The sequence below is a fragment of the Perca fluviatilis genome, chromosome 4 (genome assembly GCF_010015445.1).
Source record: "Perca fluviatilis chromosome 4, GENO_Pfluv_1.0, whole genome shotgun sequence".
Lineage (NCBI taxonomy): Eukaryota > Metazoa > Chordata > Actinopteri > Perciformes > Percidae > Perca > Perca fluviatilis.
The window spans coordinates 43,110,844-43,124,178 of NC_053115.1; the positions used below are offsets into that span (position 1 = coordinate 43,110,844).

The 13,335-nt window shown below is 41.6% G+C and overlaps 1 protein-coding gene across 1 annotated transcript in view; it reads right to left on the reverse strand.

Moving 5' to 3' along the window:
* Positions 1-7,538: 7,538 nt before the first annotated feature.
* The window catches only part of dag1 (dystroglycan 1), a 54,967-nt gene continuing 49,170 nt past the window's right edge, over positions 7,539-13,335 (reverse strand). Inside the window, exons 3-4 of the mRNA XM_039797943.1 lie at positions 11,041-11,502; positions 7,539-10,701 (exon numbers count right to left, since the gene is read on the reverse strand). Of these exons, the coding sequence (XP_039653877.1) occupies positions 8,875-10,701; positions 11,041-11,502 (2,289 nt within the window). The 3' untranslated portion in view covers positions 7,539-8,874. The remainder of the gene's footprint in view (positions 10,702-11,040; positions 11,503-13,335) is intronic.

Sequence of the window (13,335 nt, forward strand, 5' to 3'; positions counted from 1 at the left end):
AGTAACTTCAACTCATTCTCACTCCCATCGTGTAAAATACGGACGCTTGGTCAGGTGCCTTTGGTGGTGTTATCGACGCTAAAAGTCTCCTTTAGTGTCAGATCTAAACGTGCTGGGTCGGGACTATTGACCCAGTTAGGTTTAGGAGAAGATGGTGGGGGGGCTTATAAAAGGTACGTTTACGCGACACATGGGACAAGAACGGGACAGTTGGGTTTAGGAAACGTGACACACGGGACATGAAAGTCGTTGTTTGACCCATCCACCCCCCAACCAACATCCCTACGTGGAATTTCGGGCTTTCATACTACTCTCTACTGTTGTCTCTCTACATACTACTCTCTACTGTTGTCTCTCTACATACTACTCTCTACTGTTGTCTCTCTACATACTCTCTACTGTTGTCGCTCTACATACTACTCTCTACTGTTGTCTCTCTTCATACTACTCTCTACTGTTGTCTCTCTACATACTACTCTCTGTTGTCTCTCTACATACTACTCTCTACTGTTGTCTCTACATACTACTCTCACTGTTGTCGCTCTACATACTACTCTCTATGTTGTCTCTTTATACTACTCCTACTGTTGTCGCTCTACATACTACTCTCTACTGTTGTCGCTCTACATACTACTCTCTACTGTTGTCCTCTTCATACTACTCTCTCTGTTGTCTCTCTACATACTCTCTGCTGTCTCTCTACATACTACTCTCTCTGCTGTCTACATATTACTCTACTGCTGTCTCTCTACATACTACTCTACTGTTGTCTCTCTTCATACTACTCTCTACTGTTGTTCTCTACATACTACTCTCTACGTTGTCTCTACCTACTACTCTCTCTGTTGTCTCTACTACCTACATACTACTCTCTAATGTTGTCTCTTTCATACTACTCTCTACTGTTGTCTCTCTACATACTACTCTCTACTGTTGTCTCTCACATACTACTCTCACTGTTGTCTCTCTACATACTACTCTCTGTTGTCTCTTACATACCTATCACACTCTCACTGTTGTCTCTCTACATACTACTCTCTACGTTGTCTCTCATATCCTCTCTTTGTCTCTCTACATACTACTCTCCTGCTGTCTCTCCCCTTCTCTCTACTGTTGTCTCTACATACTACTCTCTACAGTTGTCTCTCACATACTACTCTACTGTTGTCTCTCTTCATACTACTATCTACTGTTGTCTCTCTACATACTACTCTCTACTGTTGTCTCTACATACTACTCTCTACGTTGTCTCTCTACATACCACTCTCTACTGTTGTCTCTCTACATACTACTCTCTACTGTTGTCTCTCTACATACTACTCTCTACTGTTTGTCTCTTCATACTACCTCTCTACTGTTGTCTCTCTACATACTACTCTCTACTGTTGTCTCCTACATACTACTCTCTACATACTACTCTCTACTGTTGTCTCTCTACATACTCTCTCTACCTGTTTGTCTCTACATACTACTCTCTACTGTTGTCTCTCTACATACTACTCTCTACTGTTGTCTCTCTTCCACTCCCACTGTTGTCTCTACCACTATTTATCTTTCCTTCTACTGTTGTCCTCACTACTGTGTCTCTACATACTACTTTCTCTACTGTTGTCTCTCCACTACTGTTGTCTCTACATACTACTGTTGTCTCTCTTCATACTACTCTCTGCATTCTCTCCATTGTCTCCATACTACTTCTCTACTACTGTCTCTACTGTTGTCTCTTACATACTACTCTACTGTTGTCTCTCTTCCTTACTACTCTTTCTTGTCTTTTCCTACTGTTGTCTCTACATACTACTCACTGTTGTCTCTCTATTTCACTGTTTCTCTCTACTGTTGTCTCTCTACATACTACTGTTGTCTCTCTCTTTCTACTGTTGTCTCTCATACTACTCACTTTGTCTCTCCATACTACTGTTGTCTCTCCCATACTACTCTCACTGTTCCTTTTTCTATTTGTCTCTCTACTACTCTCTTTTGTCTCTTCATACTACTTTTCTCTTTTCTTTTTCTCACTGTTGTCTCTCCATACTACTTGTCTCTACATACTACTTTCTACATGTTCTTCTGTCTCTCTACATACTACTCTGTTGTTCTCTCTTATCCTCTTTGTTTTCCTTCTCTTTTCTCTCACTTTTCTCTGTTGTCTTTTCTTCTTCTGTTGTCTCTACATTTTCTTTGTCTCTATTCTCTACTACTTTCTCTTTTTTTTCTCTTTTGTCTTTATATCTCTTTTTTTTTCATACCTTTCTCTTTTCTTTCTCTTCTTTCTCTCTGTTGTTCTCTACTTTGTCTTGTTGTCTTTTTCTCACTTTGTCTTTCTGTTGTCTCTCCTTGTTGTTCTCACATACTACTTGTTGTCTCTACATATTCTCATACTTCACTTTGTCTCTCTACATACTACTCTACATACTACTCTCTACTGTTGTCTCTCTACATACTACTTCTCTTCTGTTGTCTCTACATACTACTCTACTGTTGTCTCTCACTACTTCCTGTCTACTACTACTCACTACTCTCTTCTACTACTACCCTACTTTGTCTCACATACTCCTACATACTACTCTCTACTGTTGTCTCTCTACATACTACTCTACTGTTGTCTCTCTACATACTACTCTCTACTGTTGTCTCTCTACATACTACTCTACATACTACTCTCTACTGTTGTCTCTCTACATACTACTCTCTACTGTTGTCTCTCTACATACTACTCTCTAACGTTGTCTCTCTTAATACTACGTCATCTTACAGCACCGAGTAACTGCTGCTCTGCCCAGTGTGTTCTACACACATGCTGAAGGGTGATTTTTGCGTCGGGATGTGATGCTGACAGCCACTGCTCAAGCGTCAGTATTTTACCAGTTGGGAGTGAGAACGAGTTGGGAGTGGACGGGGTAAGGAGAGCGTGATTTACATGTAATCTGGAGAAAAGAATTGCATCCACCGGTACCTACAATATTGTAGAAAAATGAGTACTGTCATGTTTTCAGTACCGGTTTTTGTGACATCACTATGTGGGAAAACACTGATGTGTACGGTAAGTTGCAAAGTAGTGGTCGACAGGGTGGGGGCAAAATATCATGAATACAAAATATAAAGCCTTTAATGTAAAGCTTGTAATCAGTTTTCATAAAGTGTGTAATTTAACTCTCTTTGCCTCTGAACTGAGCGTATCACTGATTTTAGTTTAAAAGAAGAAGACCTTGTCATATACGCACTGAGCTCCATCACATCTTGTCTCAATCACAACAAGATCAATCCTCCATTAATCTTTGTCATCGCTGTGATCCCTTCATCCATTTTAAACGAGCCATGTCGTGGCAACACATTCATCATCGCTTCCCCTACTCCCAAATTAAACTCGCAGAAGTGCAACAGAGCTGCCAATTACTTGTACATCTAATCAATACTCTGAGTAATCAATGCAAATGATCTGTATGCAACGTGAGCTGACGGAGTGTTTTTAATGGGCAGCGCTATAAAACTGAATAGTCCTCTCTCCAGTCATTCAACAGCTGAATAATTTGGTACAAAAAGGACAGAAGTACGACCTTTTTGAGAAGTCAAAAGGCCAGAGATGGTTGCCAGGCAGCACGCCATCTCGGGAGGTAAAACCTCCCGTGGACTTCAGACGGATTGATTTATCAATTCAAGACTACAATGAGAGCAGCAGAAAAGTGACAGTGATCAAAAACCTAGTCCATAATCGTCAGTGAGGGTTGGATCGGAGAGAAGGACTGGAAAATACTTTTTACATCAGTGGAAAACCATATATATATATATATATATATATATATATATATATATATATATATATATATATATAGATATATAGATACTAGGATAAAACCATAGATATATATGTGTAGATAGTAGGATAAAACCATAGATATATGTATGTGTAGATAGTAGGATTAAACCATAGATATATATGTGTAGATAGTAGGATAAAACCATAGATATATATGTGTAGAGAGTAGGATAAAACCATAGATATATGTATGTGTAGATAGTAGGATTAAACCATAGATATATATGTGTAGATACTAGGGTAAAACCATAGATATATATATGTGTAGATACTAGGATTAAACCATAGATATATATATATATATATAGATACTAGGATAAAACCATAGATATATGTGTAGATACTAGGGTAAAACCATAGATATGTGTATGTGTAGATACTAGGATTAAACCATAGATATATATGTGTAGATACTAGGATTAAACCATAGATATATATGTGTAGATACTAGAGTAAAACCATAGATATATGTATCTGTAGATACTAGAGTAAAACCATAGATATATGTATGTGTAGATACTAGGATAAAACCATAGATATATATGTGTAGATACTAGGGTAAAACCATTAATATATACCTGGTATACCTGGTGAGTTTTTATATATACAGCAGTAGCGGAGTGGCAATCTGGAGAGTCAAGACTTTTCCTGGTGGGCTGGTAGTGTTTCAAGACTGTGAGGCGGCCTGGTGTGCTGCCTGGTGTGCTGCCTGGTGTGCGGCTGCTGCCCAGGCCGCTGGTCAAACTGTGCAGCCTCTGCTCAATCCCTACGGCGGTCCACGCCAAAAACACACCTCTGATTAATGAAGACACTAATGGCGCTTTTCCATGACATGGTACCTGCTAGACTCGCCTCGACTCTACTCGCCTTTTTTGGTTTTCCATTACGAAAAAAAGTACCTGGTACCTGCTAACAGATACTTTTTTTAGTACCACCTCAGTCGAGGTTCCAAGCGAGCTGAGGCGAGCCGAAAAGGTGACGTGAAAACCTGCAGGCTGCTGATTGGTCGGTAAGAATCGTCACTGATCACTGCATTGCTAGCGAGAGACGGCATTTTTAAATAGTTCAGCCAGCGGTGTTTTTTTGCTGCCGGAGGCTCCACACAGAGCTTTCTCCGTAGCATACAAGTGGCCTGATGTTTATACTTGTGCGCTGGTGTGTGCGTGTGTGTGTGTGTGTAGCTGGTGAGCAGGGAGAAGTGAGAGAGTGACGGCGAGTATCTCTGCAGCGAGTAGCGACTCTAGAGTCATATATTGGGAGAGAAACAAAGTGGTCCCCTGTTCTTTCTGACCACGGTGGGAAATCTGGAGCAGTAAAAGTTAACTATCTCTTTGATATCATGTTGTTTACGGAGACGGAGAACCAGGAAATGAGTCGGGGAAAAGCCATTAAAGCAACGCTACTAAGCCACGCCCACGGCAGTCGCTATGACGACCAGCCACGCTGAGGCGGTACTAAAATCTGCAATGGAAAACGGACGCACAGCGCGTCGAGGCGAGTAGAGTCGAGCAGGTACCATGTAATGGAAAAGCACCATAAGTACAACCCTTTAGAACCATGTGCCCGGCGCACGGACCCTTTTTTTCGCCGTCAAACTAGCAAAAGTGGATTTGGACACGCTCTAAATGCACCTGCGCCAGGCGCTTCACACTGTGCGCTTAGATCCTTAAAATAGGGCCCTTATACTTTCACCCAAGAAACGTGTTTGTATCTTGAGTGTTTTAATCCAAAACCACGATCTTTTTCCTAAACTTAACTAGTGGTTTTGGTGCCTAAACTGAACTGTTGTGTGCACCATTTTGCTGTGCATGGTTTCCGGGTTGATCGACAGGTTTCCTTGGAACGGTTTGCAACAGGATTAGACGTCTGTTTTCTCTCAGGCAAATCAGCAGAGACTGAGATGATTGTAGCTGGTCCACAGTTTTGTCTTTAAGCTTTCTGAGTGTTATTTATTCATTATCTCCTCAAGCTTTTCCAACGTTTAATAATATTGGTATATATTTATATATATATATATATGTTTATATATATATATATATATATATATATAATACCAATATTATTAAACGTTTATATATATATATATATGGTAATATATAGTAATAACAATGGTCCAAAATTGCATCTTTTTTTACTGATACCGGTATCAGAAAAGCCTCCGTTTCTACCTAGAATGCTGGTATCTGTGTCGTAAAGTACTGGAGTTTATGTACCGATCCGATACGTTATTTAGCCCCAAAGAAAATCTACTTTAAAGTAGTTTATTTGTTCTTTTTCAGTTAAACATATGACACTCTGGCATCAGATCAGTAGTCGGTATCAGGAAGCAAAAAATGTTATCGGAACATCTCTAATATATATATATATATATAAAAATCTTTAAAAAAAACTCCCAACAGAACCAGCAAAAAGATAAGTTCAATCAGATGAATGAATGAATAAGGTGGGTTTGTTTTTATCGTACCAGTTGGTTTTATTATACAATGCACACTTGATAAGCAAAAAAGCCTTGGCATTCTGCAAAAACCAACAATATTATGACAATACCAGTCAGTCGCTCGAGCCTGCATCGGCCAGTCGCTGAGTGGACTGCGCCTTACATTATTATTGCAAAGGGTCACTTTCAGTTGAAACTCATTAGCAAACAAAAGGACATAAAAATAAATTTTGTGATTACATAAAATATGGGTCATTCCATCTTTGTATAGGGGAGATACATTTCGATATGCAAACACACACACACACAGACACACACACACACACACACAATGAAATAAAACACTTGAAATATGTGACCCGTGACACAAAAGAAAAAGAAAAACAGAACGTGTACATAATTGAATCATAGTCGAACTTCTAGGCTAAGATTTTACAAATCACAGAAGATTAATCATTATTAATCATGTTTTTTTCTTTTTAATAAATCAAACAATTTGAGGCTGTATCAAAAACTTGGTAAAAAAATTAGGAGATTTTTTGTCGACCTTTTTTTTTTTTTCAGTGAGCAAAATTGTGGAAATTCAAGGTTCTTTCTTCCTTCTGAATCTCAATCATCTCTAAAATGTGTCTGTACAATCCCATCTGGGATGGTCTCCATGGCACGCAAAGTTTCTCCTCTGACAGGGGCGAGAAGAACTGCCTCATTACATAAAAAAATAATTATCCCTGGTCCAAAATAAACTGAAGGGGTCCTTTTCCTGTTTGTAAAGGTACTGTATGAATGAAGAAAAGGTTAGACATGTCTAGAGCTGCAACTAACGATTATGTTCATTCTCGATTAATCTTGTTGATTATTTTCTGGATTATTGGATTAGTTGTTTGGTTTATAAAATGGTTTGGTTTATAAAATGTCAATGGTGGGGGAAAAAACACCTGGATCAGTGTTTCCCAAAGCCCAAGATGACGTCCTCAAATGTCTTGTTTTGTCCACAACTCAAAGATATTCAGTTTACGGTCACAGAGGAGAAGTAGAGAAACTAGAAAATATTCACATTTAACAAGCTGACATCAAAGTATTTAAAAATGACTCAAACCAATTAAACAGTAGAGGCCCCAGAATGGAGCCTTGGGGAACTCCGCATGTCCTATTTGTCCGATCAGACATAATATAGGCAACACACGGTGAGCGATGTGCACTTAAAACTGGGTTGGCCCTTTGGGACGTGACATCTGAGAAGTTTGACTTTTGTTTCATAAAAAATGACTCAAACTGATTCAACGGTTATTAAAATAGTTGGCGATTTAATGTAATGGTCGACAACTAATTGATAAATCTTTGCAGCTCTAGACATGGCGTTTCACTTTTACTGGAGTTTTGTTAACCTCGGGTAACACGGTCGCCAAACTGACGTCAAATTACATTTGCATCCAAATCCACATCAAAACTCTGCATTTACAAGTTAATTAGATAATCTCTTTCGTGACAAAAACAGTAGTTCATGTTTTCTCACATTAACCTCATCCCACCCAGCTTTCTTACAGCGGAAGTTAGATCCGCCGAGGGGACGAGGGAAACCGAGAGGAAGGTTAGATTTTCATCTAAATGGACTGTAACCGTTCTACCAAAAACAGGAATAAAAGAACTCTGCAGGTTATTTTAGCCAAGCAGTCCCTTTCTCCCACCACCAAGAAAATATAACACAATCTATCAGAACATCTTCCAGATATACAGTGAATTTTAAAACCAATAAAACAAAACAAATTACTTATTATTATTCATCTCTAAATCTTTTTTTAGGCTACCTTGTTATTCATTCATCTTTAATAGACATTGTGAATAAGGATAGAAACAGACAACTAGTGTTAAAAGGCAAACCGTATTGAATCTGAATAAACACACACACACACACACACACACACACACTCATTCACACGCACACACCTCGGCCTCCCATTCTCTCGTGTTGTCTGCAGGGTTGATCTGAGATCCTTGTGAGAGCTTTTTTCATATTCAGAGAATCTCCCTCTCGTTATTTAAAAACAACGAAAGTTGTCGCCTGCAGTGCTCTGATGGCAGTTCACTGTCTTCTCGCGTTTTATTTAAAAAGCAAGACAAAAAGACGAGTTGTTAGGCAAACGATTCAGTCCAGAAAAGAAAGACTTATAATGGGATAATGATGAAAAAAACAAAAGAAAAACTGTATTTTAAAAGAACAGAGAAACAAATGAAAGGCTAGGAAAGGAGAGCATGTCTCCCAATCTCCATCGTCGCTTCTGACCAACTGGTCGTTCCAAAAAGCCAATGTGACGACAAATTGTTTGTCTTAGGCCACTGTAGTAGCTGGGCTACCACTAAAACAGTAGTTCCTCCCAGCTGTTTCAACCAATCATCCCATCCGTTTACTGTAAAAAAAAAAAAAAACTTGACTCATTACACCTGCGCCCCCCCCACCCCCCACCCCCCCCAAAACCAAAGTCCCCTGTAGCTGTTTTGTACTTTAGCACCTCTTGTCATCTCTCCCTGTAAATGTCCAGACAGACAAACACCAGAATGGAAACCGTCACTGTTCCTCAAGCATCCGTTCCCTCCACCCGATCAGAGGAGGGTTAAACAAGTCTTAAGGTGGCACATAGGGGGGTGGCGATCTGTAGGGGGTCATGTTCTTGGGACGGGAACCCTTGCCCTCCATGGGAGTGGTGAAGGGAGGCGGTGGCTGGTAGGGAGGCGCGTTGGGATCCTCGTCCCGCAGAGCTGTATACTCCCCGAGCAGCTCCTGATTCAGGGGCGTGGTCTCTGGCGTGGCCATGTTGGGGTACTCAGGCGGCGGAAGTGGGGGCTTCTCTTCCTGCAGAATCAAGGGCATACTAGAAGATGGAGGCGGCTTAGAGTCATCAAGCTCATCGGCGAAGATGATCGGCACACCTTTTTTGATGAAGGTAGCCTGGTCCTCGATGGTCAGCTTGCCCTTTCGTTTCTTCCTGTAGCAGATCATCGCAATGATGCCCGCTATCAACAAGATCGCCGCCACTACCACGGCAGGAATGACCGTGTGGAGATAGACATCATCTGTGCTCTGCCGGCCGGTTCCTAGAGCTGGAGTGACTGCTGGAGGTTCTGGTATTTCAATCTCTCCAGGCGGGATGAAGGAATACGTTCTGCAGCTTGCCTTTCCCTTGATCTTGACATCCAACGGTCTGAATTCAGGCTCCATTGAGTACCTCAAGGTCTGCGAGGGTTTTCCATCAGCACTGGCGAGCATACTGCTCATCGCTGCGAGCTGTTCCTTTGGACAAGGGTGATGTGGGAGGCTAGTGTTAGTCCACTCCACCACAATCGACCCTTTGGTGATGTTTCGTAGACTGACTGTACTGCTGTTGCGGTCCCCAAGTGCGTATGCCAGCTTCTTCACCAGAAGGATCTTCTTGTGGATGTCGTTTGTAATTGAACGCGGCTCCCCTTCAAATCGTGCCGTAAAGATCACAGGGGTCTTGTCATTGGAGGGCCAGCGGTTCACGCGGACCTCAAAAGCGTCAATCGCATTCAGGCCGCCTTTGTCGGTTGCCTGCATGAAGTATTCGTGTTTTCCCACATGCTGGGCATCGGGCAGGCCGTAGAGAAGTTGGCTGGTGGTGTTGAACTGGATCCACGAGCCCTCTCCAACCACTTCATTGTGGTTTTGTCTCAAAGTTAGTCGCAGCTTGTCAGTTGTCCCGTCCTCTTTATCAAAGAATGTATCCGATGGGATCTTTACTTCGAAATAGGTGCCCACCAATGCATTGACCTGGTCGATTGGGTTACGCAGGACAGGTTTCTCGTTGTACGGGTCCGGGACGACGGCCGGGGATGGTGTTGTGCGCCTGGACGGCTTGGCTGTGGAGGTCTTTGTCTCTCTTGGCACTGGTGTGGTTTTGGGTCTCTTGGGTTTCTTGGTAGGTCTTCTCGTAGGTGCAGGTGGTGTAGCAGTGGCTTCCACAAAAGTCGGCCTGGTCATGGTTGGCTGGATTGGAACGGTGCTGGTGGTTTCCATTACCCTTGTTGGTTGAGGGGGTCCCAGGGTTGGGGTATGGGCAATGGGGTCACGAACTCTAATTGTAGGCTTGCCTGGGAGGGGAACGGGGCCTCTTACAGGGGGAGCAGAGCTTTCAGTTGGTGCAGCAATAGAGGGAGAGGAGAGGGTTGGAATAATCCTCACCGGAGGCTCCACTACGGTTGTTGGAGGAAGCACTGCCAGAACAGGTGTTGGGGTGTTGTTTAATTGGCGCCTCACCCGCTTTGGGACGTGGGGTTTCTTGTTGGCGATGTGCCATCCCACCACAGGGTAGCCCAGCTTGGCTGACATCGTGCCTTCTTTTGCAGGACCCTGGACACTGTTGATATTTGGAACTGTGCTCTGGTCCAGTGAGCAGCCGAGCTTCCAGGACAACAGAGCGCCATTCTCCACCACCTGGGGAGACATTGAGGAATTGTTAATTGAATTTTCCATCTACTTATATATGTTGAATTATTCACGGACGAGCAAATATTTACTTAAGCCACATACAAATGGGCTCTTCATTAACTCACTCCAGTTTCTCCTATAATTGTACAGGCCGTGAACCCCCGCCAGAAATACCAAAAGTAACGCCAAACATCTATTGTGTTTTCCTACATTCATTCTTTCTAAAAGGTGACTTTAACTTCCACCCAAGTAATTTGGTAAGATACTTATACTTTTACTCAAGTAACGCTTTCATGTACTTTATACAGCACTGATTCTAATTTATCATTTGCACACAATCTTTACCTTTTTGGCGTTCCCCGGCCCGGCCATGAACGCAGACATGTCGAACAGCCGGTTGTTGACCACCGGGAGGATCTTCATGTGCTGGAGCCCGACCCTGGAGAAGCTCTGCATGTCATCCAGGAGCGCCACTCTCTGTTCTGAACTCATCTTGGTCAAATCGGCGTCCAGGATCACCGTCAGCACCGTGACGGGTTCCTCGTTGCTACAGGCGAACGGCTGGGCGTCGTCATCCGCCGAGGCTTGGTTGGATGCGAGCTGGGCCGAGTCTGCATCCAGATGATCTTCAGGGTGAACCTCGATGGAAAACACCTCCGAGGAAGACGAGGACTTTGTGTGGTTGGAGATGGATGCCGAGATGTAATGGACACCTTTGTCCTCCTCCAGAGGTAGACCCTGCAGGACTCGGCTGCTGGCGTCCCAGTGCAGCCAGGCGGGGAGCGAATCCTTACCCATCTCTGTGATCTGAAGGACAAACAAAACAGATGTTTCAATTAAAACTGTTCCGATACCAGTATCGGAAAGGCCTCCGATACTGCCTAGAATGCTGGTATCGGCGAGTTTGTGAATCTATGCACAGATCTGACACCAAATAATTTAGCCCTGAAAAACAATCTACCTTAAAATGAGTGTATTTAGGTTCTTTATCTGTTGAGACTGACTGTCAAAGTAGATACAAAAAGAGTTATCTGGCATTTATTCTCTGTATTTGTTCATGTTTCACAAAAAGTTTAACCTGAGCCAGAACGTACAACAATGATAGCAATTATATCACATCCATACAGGGATAGTAGCTGTAAATATTATAAATATATATATTTCTTTTTTTAACACCGGCATTCGGTCTGTGCTCGTATCGGCCGATAGTCAAGCCAGGTATCAGTATCGGTACCGGGAAGGAAAGAATTTTCAATATACATCCTGGGAGATCACCAATGATCAAGATAATCACAAAGGGGGGTTATTTGATTTGATGACTTAACACATGAATATTGATATGGAATGAATGTGTGTGTGTGTGTGTGTGTGTGTGTGTGTGTATATATATATATTTTTTTTAACTCTGCTGCTATTTGGAGAAGATGGCTCCAACAGAATTTCGTTGTACCGCATACAATGACAATAAAGATCTATCTATCTATATGAAACATTTAAAAAAATAATGCTCATTCTGTCTGATCGACAAGGAAATCGTTTAAAGAAAGAAAAAAGTGAATGACAAAAAGGGAAATTAAGGGCCTCACACACAGAAAGCTTTCCGAAGTACCCAGGACAAACTAGAACTAGAACTATATGCTGTGTATTGTCCCAAACAAGTCCCTCTTGAGAATGAGACCCTGTGTCTCAATGAGATTACCTGTATAAATAAAGGTTAAATCAAAGAAATCAAAAGTTTGTTGCAGGCCTAGTTCAGTGCATCTTGTGATATTTTCACGTTCTGACCAAAAGTACCTAAAAAATGAAATAAGGTGTCACCTATATGACTTTTTTTTTTGCTCCCCATTTCCCATATTTAATTAGCAGCAGATAAGGAAGCGATCATCCAATTTTAGTAATTTTTACAGTGCAATTATGACAGTTATTATGAGATTTCTGCCCGGCGACTCACTTGTCCTTCACCGTGTCTTTGTGATTTAATTTGCGATGTCATGTCGAGAGGCGATGGGTTTGAAGTTTGGAGGTGGTGCAACTCTGCGACAAATTAAATCCAACATTGCTCGAGGAGCATACCTCTAACTTTTGTGTTGTCCTCGGGTGAAATTTGACCCGTTTTTAAAGTTTTTTATATCAGAAATAAGGGTTTCTTTCAACCAAATTGCCCCAAAAATTACATGGATGCATGGGTGTACGTTATATGGATACAACGTTCTTCGCAGGTAAAATGAATGATTACTTCCATTAAATTTTGGGTGCTATATTCAATTTTAGAGCATTTGTAAAAAAAAGTTTCCAAAACAGTCTCCTGACTAAACTTTGACATAAACTAGTCTGGGAACATCCTCTGATCTTAACTATTAGTCAAAATCATTCATAATATCTGCTTATTTCAACTCAAAAATTAAGTATAATGTCATATAAATAAGGTTTATTGACCGTGAATTAAAAAAAACGCATTGACAAAAGTGCCAAAAATGTTGGGAACAAAGTGCCAAAAAGAAAGTTCATTTTCAATTTTTTTAAATTATTTTTTTGGGGCATTTTAGGCCTTTATTATATAGGACAGCTGAAGATGTGAAAGGAGAGAGAGAGAGAGGGGGGGAACGACATACACGAAAAGGCCGCAGGTCGGAGTCGAAC